This window comes from Nanorana parkeri, unplaced genomic scaffold, assembly GCF_000935625.1.
Source record: "Nanorana parkeri isolate BGI_ZX_2015 unplaced genomic scaffold, ASM93562v1 scaffold131, whole genome shotgun sequence".
Taxonomy (NCBI): domain Eukaryota; kingdom Metazoa; phylum Chordata; class Amphibia; order Anura; family Dicroglossidae; genus Nanorana; species Nanorana parkeri.
In genome coordinates this window covers 19,105-29,359 of record NW_017306399.1, presented here as the reverse complement: position 1 = coordinate 29,359, position 10,255 = coordinate 19,105, and the positions used below count along the sequence as shown (strand labels likewise).

Here is a 10,255-nt window from a genome sequence, read left to right as displayed (position 1 = left end):
TCTTTCTGGCTTCAGGGCCGGTTCACACCAGTTGCAGTGCGTTCTGGCCTGATTGTGGCCGGAACGCACTGCCTCGCATTGCGGGCGGCTCACTTTTTAGCGGGGCAGGAGGGGGGGTGGCGGGCCATTGAAGTGAATGGCACCGTAGCCACGCCCTCCAGCCGAAATGCGATCGCCCGCACGGGAGCGCAAGGAACATTGTGCCTGCGGTCCGGTGCGATCAAAATAGTGCTTGCAGCATGGCGTGGCTACAGTGCCATTCACTTCAATGGCCCGCCACGCCCCCTCCTGCCCCACTAAAAGGTGAGACGGCCACAATGCGAGGCAATGCGTTCTGGCCAGAATCGGGCCGGGTCGCACTGCAACTGGTGTGAACGGGCCCTCAAACAGGTTTTGCATTCCCATGCAAGTCTATTGGAAATGCAAAAGCAGCTCAAATGCAGGTCAGAAGGAGGTCAACAGCAGGTCAGATTCACCTGTCAATCAATTCTGAATGGTCTCAGAAGTATCTCAGACTGATGTCACCGACACAAGCCCAAAACCCGTCAACACTGACCTTTTAAAATGACTATAGATGTTTCTTTACAGGGGGAAAACAAATCATGTGCCCATAAACTGTAAAAGTTCTGTCCAGGTAAAGCTGATACTACAATTTTAGAAAATTAGATAATTATAATATATAATACACCGAGTGGCCGGATTATTAGATACACTGAGTGGCCGGATTATTATATACACCGAGTGGCCAGATTATTAGGACCACCTGACGTTTGTAGACAAATGAGCTATAATTTGGCGCTGAAGTTGCTAGAGGGCCAGACCATTATAAATAGGGAAGCAGGTTGGTTACCACGACAGTAGAAGTGATTTGTTTCTGAAGATTCGGGGAAACAACGCGATTTAACAGCCTTTGAACGCGGGATGATTGTTGGCGCTCGGAGCCATGGAGCGAGTATCAGTATTTCAGCCCTTTAGATTTATATATAATCATTTCCTGCAGAAAGCCGACTTTCACATAAAACATTTCCTTTTAAACTCTCAACTGTTCCGGAGCTTTTCTGTCATCAGCGCACACTTCACCCGTTTCCCCGTGCCAAATCCTGGAAGGGTGTTGGGCTTTTGGAGGAAGATATTTATGTTGGGGCCACCGGTTCTGTGCGCATGGACATGTTAAGAGCGAGATAACAGGCCTGCAAAAAAAAAATCTGCTTCAAGTCGATAAGCCGAGCCAAACGCATATTTGCATTTTATTTTTACAGGGCTTAAAAAAAAAAAATAGGTAGGAAATATTTTCATGGGCAGGTACAGAATGTAAATATATCAATTATCTCACTTTAATGGAAAACGTAACAAAATTCCAATTTTTTCCCAATTTTTTTTTTTCTCTATCAGTTATTGAAATAATTTTTAAACAATTATTAGAAAATGTTTTTTAGGAGTCCTTTTTTCTTTCTGGGTTATTGAAATTCAAATTTCAAATTATTAGATACAATGTTTTTGAGCACTTTGTTTTTTCTCCGTCGGTTATTGAAATAAAACATTTTAAATTGTCAGAACATTTTTTTTGGGAGCACATTGTTTTTTCTCTTTCAGTTGTTGAAATTCAGTTTTTGAAAGTATTAACAATCTGATTAAATAAAGAATTTACCAAAGCGGGGACAAATCATTATAAAATTCTTGGGTCACGGGCCTGCGTGCCTGTGCGCGCACATAGCGATCCTGCACCCTGAACCTATACAGCTGATCGCACGATCACGTTCAATGCATACAATTAGCTCCTAGTTCCAAAACATGATACTGTGGATTCTGATAATAATCTCTACGGGATTATTATTAAAAATATTATTATCTATACCATTAATAATAATAATAATAATAATGAATATTAATTACAAAATTACCAATAATAAAAAATTCCAATAATTCAATAATAATAATAATTTTGTTATCTGAAATTGGAAGAAAAAAGGTTTAATCTTAAACTGTGATGGGGATTCTTTACTGTAAGAGCTGTAAAATTGTGGAACTTCCTTCCCCAGGCAGTGGTATCAGCTGAGAGTATTGACTCACGAACCTTTTTAGATGAGGGGTAGTGAATTAAAAATTAAGGAGGTCCGGGGAATAAAATTTTCATCGGGCCGAGGTCCGAATTGCGGTCCGGACAGAACAGTCGCTCAGTCCTTGTCCATACACGGGTCCGCCATTTGGGCTGCATTCACACCATTCCCAGGCACAGTGCTGATGGTGCCTGGGAAAGCAGCGCACTGTTTATTTTTTTGTTAGAACTCCCCCCCTTCTTGTTTACATACCCGTGCCTCCCTTACGCCCACCTGTTTATTCAAATCAGATGGCGGGAGGCGGCAGAGATGGTTTTACATTTTTGTAATTTTCATATTTGTAATAATTTTTTTGCTTTTTTTTTTATTACCTTTTTATATTTTTATTAAATTTTTTTACTTTTGTATGTTTGTTTTTTTTCTATTTAACTAAACAATCGCCTATGTGACGGCATTTGGAGGTGACAGGTTCTGTTTATGGAAACATCAGGGGTCTGTATGACTCCTGATGTCCCCCCTGTCCTACATACAGGATTGTGCTTGATGGTCTGCTTACGTGGCACTTTATCCAAGTTTTGACAGTTCTGAAGTAGGAAGCGACCATAACACCGAATATAAATGGGATATTTCTGTTTATAGGTCCAGGAACTCTCCGCCCGACACGGCCTGGATTTCACACACAGTAGTGCAAGCCTCGTCCAGTTTGACCCAGGTAACATATCCGTCAATCTATCTCTCTATCTCTGTCTGTCCTATCTATCTATCTATCTATCTATCTATCTATCTATCTATCTATCTATCCATTGCTCTCTCTCTCACACTATCTATCTATCTATCTATCTCTGTCTGTCTGTCTGTCTTCTCTCTCTCTCTCTCTCTCTGTCTGTCTGTTTGTCTTCTCTCTCTCTCTCTCTGTCTGTCTGTTTGTCTGTCTGTCTGTCTGTCTTCTCTCTCTCTCTCTCTCTCTCTGTCTTTCTGTTTGTCTTCTCTCTCTCTCTCTCTCTCTCTCTCTCTCTGTCTGTCTGTTTGTCTTCTCTCTCTCTCTCTCTCTCTCTGTCTGTCTGTTTGTCTGTCTCTCGCTCTCTATCTACATCTTATTATGTATCTATTTATATGTGTCTCTCTATTCCGGCTAATTCCATGATGAGGGGGCTCACCCTTGCCCCTGGATTAGAATTCATTTTATACCTTTAAGATATAGATGGATACATCGTTGACGAGAGGAAAGAGAGGACCGATTCGGAAAACACCACAAAAGGGATAGCTTCTTGTGTTGTTTTTCACTTGTATTCTCATCCTGTCATTGCAGACATACCAGTCCAAGGTCAGGACGTAAAGCCCCCATGGGAGGCTGGCCAGTCTTCTCCCTAAGCTGCAGGCTAATATAGGACATTGTGTCTGGGCTGCTAAGAAGGTTATTGATCAGAAAAAAACAAAAAACCTTTAGGCCTCATTCACACGAGAATCGGCCGGCACGTACAGCTCCCGACCGTATCGGGCAGCTCCCGGGAAGGACAGGTCCTTCTCTGTGGGAGTACGCGGCCGTGCGCCAACCTACCCTCACCTCAAGTGCAGGTCCGTACGGGTGCGGGTGTTCCGGCTCGGATGCAGGCAGGATCCATCCGTGCAGGGCGGGTGAGCGTAGGGTGGCGTAAGGCCGCATACTCCCATAGAGAAGGACGGGGGCTGCGTACTAATCACACCCAGCACCTGTCCTTCCCGGGAGCTGCCCGATGCTGCCGCGCACGCAGCACAGAGCTGTACGTGCCAGCCTTTTCTCATGTGAATGGGGCCCAAGTTTTCATTCATTGATTAATCCAGAGATCACTATTGGTATATGACTGTCTGTTCAGCCCTGAGATAGAATAGGTCTACTAGGGTCCTTACAGGCTGACACTTCTCCTATAACAGGGGTAGAATACACACATTATACAGTGTGTGTGTATATATATATATATATATATATATATATATATACATGCATACATACATAGTATATAAACATATATACAGTATGTGAAGAGTGGAGAGACATATTATCACAGATGTCCACTGGTAACTGGTTCCCTTCAATGCTGAGGAGAGTGACATTGGGCCTGAAACAAAAATCCCTATTAGGAAATGTAATTCCCACAAATGAAGGGTGGGGGGTGAACAATAACCCATAGAAAAGGCTGACTTCGGGTCCAAATCGCAGCCCCGGCCCAGATGGCATTTAGAGTAGCCCGTTTTGATTTGGCCGGTGTTCCTCCCCGAGAGTTCAGCGGGGAATGTGAAATTCATTACATTTGTAGCGAGAGGATCACTTAACTCATCAGGATTAGGAGGAGACATCTGTTTTGGAGAGCTCGGTAATAATGTGACACAGGTGTGATATGAAAGTGTGGGAGAAATCCATAAACTGAGCGCCAGGCGGAATAAATTGTCACTCGCCGATCGGCTAACTATCCGCTAATGGTGGCGCGGCTGAGCAGGTTGCGTATTAAACATGAACTGACTTTGGGGCTTGTCGGAAAATCTGTTTCTTTAGAAAAGAATATTGTCGGAGTGTTTGAAGTCAGAGAACATAATAGATGACATTGTTTACATGGAAGAACTGATAATGAGATTCATGAATGCCGGAGCCGGGATCACATCGCTCTCCTAATACAAGGGGACGCTTCAGGCTGGCTGGCTGTGATGTCATTATGTCCTTTTCTTCATATTTCCACAAGACTTCTTTTCTTTCCATATCAGAGAATTATGACTCCTGGAGACGGCCGGACGTTTGTCCTAAGTAAGCATTTAACGGAGACGGATAAAGGCCTAAAAATGTGATGTCCCTGTACAGGACCCTAAATACACATCGCAGTCATAGCCGGGTCACTGACGCATTGCTGTGCTCAGAGGGAGAGCTGAGTATGAGCCTTCCTTCTTCGCTCCACCTTCCTTTATTCCTTCCCTTCTTCCTTCTTTCCTTCCTTCTTTCCTTCCTTCCCTCCCTTCTTCCTCCCTTCATTCCTTCCCTCCTTCCTTCTTCACTTCCTCCCTCCCTTCCTTCTTTCCTTCATTACTTCCCTCTTTCCTCCCTCCCTTCCTACCTTCCTTCTTCCCGTCCTCCCTCTCTCCTTTCTTCCTTCTTTCTTTCATTCCTTCCCTCCTTCCTCCCTATTTCCTTCATTACTTCCCTCCTTTCCTCCCTCCCTTCTTTGCTTCATTCCTCTCTCCCTCCTTCCTTCCCTAATTACTTTGTTCTCTCCCTTCTTCCTTATATTTTCCTTCCCCTTTTTCTTCCTTCCTTGCTTCCTTCTTCCCTCCCTCATTCCTTCCTTCCTTCCTTATGTTTTTCTTCCTTCTCCTTTTTCATAATTCCTTCCTTTTTTCCTCCCTCCCTCCTTCCTAAATTTGTGATGTCCCTGTACAGAACCTTAAATACACACCGCAGTCATAGTTAAAGTGACATTAAACCCTCAGATTTTTTAACATAAACCAATACTGTAATGTGCGCCTTACTGTAATCCATGGTTGTTTCCCTTCTCTTTGCTGCTCTTCCTTTTAAATCCTCATGTCTTCTCATGCTCGGGGAGAACTTCCCTTTTCAGCTCAGGGCCTCTTCCTGTAGTGCTGGCTCAGGTTACAAATCTATACACAGACACCATGTATCCATTCCAGAGACAAGGCAGTCTGTTGCAAAACAGAAGTTCTCCCCCAGCATGAGAAGAGATACAGATTAAAAAGGAAGAGCAGCAAAGAGAAGGGAAACAACCATGGATTACAGGACGGCGCACATTACAGTATTGTTTTATGTTAAAAAATCTGAGGGCTTAATGTCACTTTAAGTCAATAACGCATTGCTGTGCTCAGAGGGAGAGCTTTCCCCCCCTCCCTCATTCCTTCCCTTCTTCCTCCCTTCCTTTCTTCTTTCCTTCCTTGCTCCCTCCCTCTTTCCTTTCTTCCCTTCTTTCCTACTTCCTTCCTTATTTCCTTCTTTCCCTTTTTCTTCTTTCCTTTCGTTTCCTTCCTTCCTCCTTCTCTCCCTCATTCTTTCATACAATAACCAATCTAACTTGAACATTCTTTCTTCCCTCAGTGACTCGGCTGCGTTGCATCTTCTGTCCTCCTCCTCTTACATTGTGATCTCATTCTCTGTGTTCCTTCCTTTCCTCCTGTGTCATGCGTGCAGTGTGAGCCCTCGTCTTGTTTCCTGTCCAGCGCTGTGTCATATGTATGTAGTAATAATAATAACAATAGACAGATGAAGGATGAAGTCACATTGTTACACTTCCTTCCATCGATTGTCATTGCACCACCTCATACACAGTGCTGGGATCTCCTGAATCCAGTGATGGGGATCGTCTGTGACCCCATCGTTCAGTACAATGTCTCTGCACCTTCCCGCCACCTGCACCTCCTGCTCCGCACGCTGGCGGACGGCTAATTTATAATCCAGTTACTGGTACCGGGCTAATTTATTCATCTCAGCGAATTCCAGCAAAATAGAACGTTCCAGTAAATCAAATCTCGGGACGGGGTCAGCGCTCAATTAAAGGTTGCCGTTTAAAAAAGGCATTTCATTAAAGGTAACATTAAATCGCCGCGCTCCTTTAGAAAGTGACGCGCGGCCGGGTTAAATCAACTTCATATGCTAAACAATGCGGGACGGATTTCCTTCATGAGAGATTCATAGACCAAAGTGATGAGCGTTATTGGCTCTATAGCGTGTAAAATATCACTTTTAGTTTTTGGGGGAAAAGTGACCTCACACAATCCCTAAGACAATGATATAAACCTGACAGGGGCGCTAACCCCCTCACCGTTCTATCCTAATCTAAAAAGTTCTTCCTTAGAGGGGAACTATGAGGCGAGTGATTTACACTCAACCTCATAGTTAGAGCCGACACATGACCATGAAACGGTCACACATCTGCTCTATAGATCGGGAAGCGAGCAAACACATACCGTCGCTCGCTCACTTCTCGATCATCTCCCTGCAGAGAGCGGTGACTGTTGTTCCCCGCAGGGATTTCCCCCCTTGCCGATCCTCCAGAGCTGACTGGAGGAACGGACGGGGGAGGGGGGCGGGCACAGCTGGGTCTGCCTCTAGATAGGCAGAGCCCGTTGTCAGTCAGCCAGCTGGGCAGATCTCAACAGTATTATCAGGATCCGTCCCGGCTGCGGCGCTCTCAGTATATCACGGGTAATAGCTGGCTATATACAGAGCTTTGGGTCACAGGAGGACGTTAGTATATGTCCTCCCGTGACCCTAAAGAGAACTATGGGATAAAAAGGCTACCCCATAGTTCTCTTTTACATTATAATTTGAAGCAGACCGTCACCCCCATTGCCTTGCTCCTATGTATTGTTCCCCTCCCCCTCTCTTGAAATCACAGATTTCATTTTTTTTTTTTGTAAGATGGCTTTTTTTGTGGTGTGCAGTCCACACAAAATCCATCCCCTTCAGTGTTAGTGGTGGGGTGCACTTTGGCATCCTGGGCCCAAATAGGATCACTGGGGGAGGGGAGACTGAGGAAATGCTTCTTCCCGCATGCAGCAGATTGGTGCCATCATCCCAGTATAGATAAGGTCAATGGAATGACTACAATGCAGTGATGACTTTATTTTATTTTTGTTTAATATATTTTTATTCCTTTTTCATAAATATACAATTACCCTGTTTCCCCGAAAATAAGACCTACCCCGAAAATAAGACCTAGTTGTGACCATTCCCGGGGCCGGTGGTGGCATAAGGGGGAACTTGAAGAGAGAATCAGTGTTGAAACGAAGCCAGCGCTAGAGGAAGCGAGGCACGGGCAGCGGAGGGAGCAGAGCCGCATAAGCCGATGCCTCCTCTATAGCGCCGGCTCCTGTCTCAGGCGGAGTGATACCAAATGCACTCCGCCTGTGAGGAATCCATCGGGAAAGCGCACTTTGCTCATTCTGACCAGCGATTGGTTACCAAATTGCTCTTGGGAAGGTACGGCACCCCTGATTGCCCTGATCACCCCTATTCTTAACTCTGCCATTTTGGATTATTTAATTTGGATTTGCATTCATTTTGAATTGTTGTAGATTAAAAAAAATATACGGTAGGACCTAGCCCGAAAATAAGACCTAGAGTGTTTTTTTGAGCCAAAACAAACATAAGACAGTGTCTTATTGTCAGGGAAACACGGTATACACATTCCATTGAACTATACATACATGTCATTGATACTATAAAATACGATCTATATGTTTCCGCGTCTCTTATTATACATCTATGCATTGATCCACACCCTTCTTACATCTTCTCTCCTTCACATACTCTCCTTAGGACAGCGATTACTATATAATGATAAAATGCGGAGCTTGCCTGATAACATTATACTCTTTATATCCATCGTGACCTGCGGCTTTTTTTTTTTTATTGCTTCAAAATGACGTCAACTTAAAGGGTCAGCCCACCCGAAACAGGTATTCCAGCTTGTGGTAGATGCTGGAGAGACAAACTCCGTAACGGTCTCTTTTATCCCTCGGGGGACTTGATTGGTAAGATCTCTGATAGATAAGAAGACAGATTCCCCAAATCTCCATCTGTAATGAACTATCCAGCCGGGGCGGACTTTAATAGGCAATAAGGGGTTGCGTATTATATCTCTGACTTCAGCTGAATATTCCGTTTTCTCTCTGTTAGGAGTTTCCACAAAAACCTGGAACATTTACTTAAAGAACGACGGTTTGGAGGAAAATCACGAGCTTCTGAAAATCATACTGAGGACCCCCAAGAACGCCGTAGCGGGGAAGAATCAGGAGGCCACTGTGGAGATCGTGGATCCCAGAGACGGTGAGAAGGATGGATACAGTGATATGGGATATGACTTCCTAGAGGAAGACGCTGGGGCCAATCAGGGGACAAGAGAAATGTCACATGATACGTAGGGTTGCCACCTGTCCAGGATTCACCCGGACAGTCCGGGTTTTCAATGCTGTGTCCGGGTTAAAATTCTGAACATAACGATGTTCCCATTCCACCAAATACAGACTAAGCGTATTTTGCATGATACAAAACATCCTAATTCATCACAGAAGCCTCGCTCCTTCCTGGTGACATTCCTGCTGGGTTGCATTTTGCCACCTACTGTGCTTGGGACTTAAAGGATTACAACCCCCTCACTGCTTTTTTTTTTCTTTTCCAAAATAGATTTTTATTTTTATTTTGTATATCACGGTTAACAAAAACAAGCACTCACCGTGCCACAACAGAGCTGGGGCCGGTCAAGGGTAAAATCGGGCGCATTTCCCTGCCAGGGGGCCAAAACTGGTGCGTGTAGCTGCCCCATAGATATCAATGGCCGTATGCAGCTGTGGGCCGGGATGCGCCATTACTTGCATACACACGGACATACTCTATAGAGACCTTTTAAAGACAGAGGATCAACATGACAGCCAGGTGACCAGCCTTTTTTGTGAATTGTCCATAGCAGCCTTAAAAATCAATAAATAAATAATTCAATAAATATCGCGCTAAAATATGTTTAAAAAAGCCGGCTGGTCACTTTTAGGCGTGATGCCTGTTAGACTGGATCAAATGACGCATGTATTTATTCAATACATAAATAAATAATTAAATCACTCAATCAATAAATAAATAATTCAATAAATCAATCAATAAATAATTCAATAAATAAATCAATCAATCAATAATTCAATAAATAAATAATTCAATTAACTAATCAAGAAATAAATAATTCAATAAATCAATTTATAAATAAAGACATAATTCAATACATAAATAATTGAATAAATAAATAATTCAATAAATCCAGCAATAAACAAATAAATAATTCAATAAATCCAGCAATAAACAAATAAATAATTCAATAAATCAATTAATAAATAAATACATAATTCAATGAATAAATAAATAATCCAATCAATCAATAAATAAATAATGCAATCAATCAATAAATACATAATTCAATTAAGAAATAAATAATTCAATAAATCAATTTATAATTAAAGACATAATTCAATACATAAATAATTGAATAAATAAATAATTCAATAAATCAATCAATAAACAAATACATAATTGAATAAATAAATTAAATAAATAAATAATTCAATCAATAAATAAATAAGAAATTAAATAAATCAATTAATAAATAAATACATAATTCAATAAATAAATAATCCAATAAATCAATCAATAAATAATTAAATAACTCAATTGATAAGTA

At 42.4% G+C, this 10,255-nt stretch overlaps 1 protein-coding gene across 1 annotated transcript in view; it reads left to right on the top strand.

The window, feature by feature from the left end:
* The window catches only part of LOC108784902 (FRAS1-related extracellular matrix protein 1-like), a 102,600-nt gene that overhangs the window by 84,103 nt on the left and 8,242 nt on the right, over positions 1-10,255 (top strand). Inside the window, exons 28-29 of the mRNA XM_018553837.1 lie at positions 2,697-2,769; positions 8,710-8,859. Coding sequence (XP_018409339.1) covers positions 2,697-2,769; positions 8,710-8,859 — 223 coding nt within the window. The remainder of the gene's footprint in view (positions 1-2,696; positions 2,770-8,709; positions 8,860-10,255) is intronic.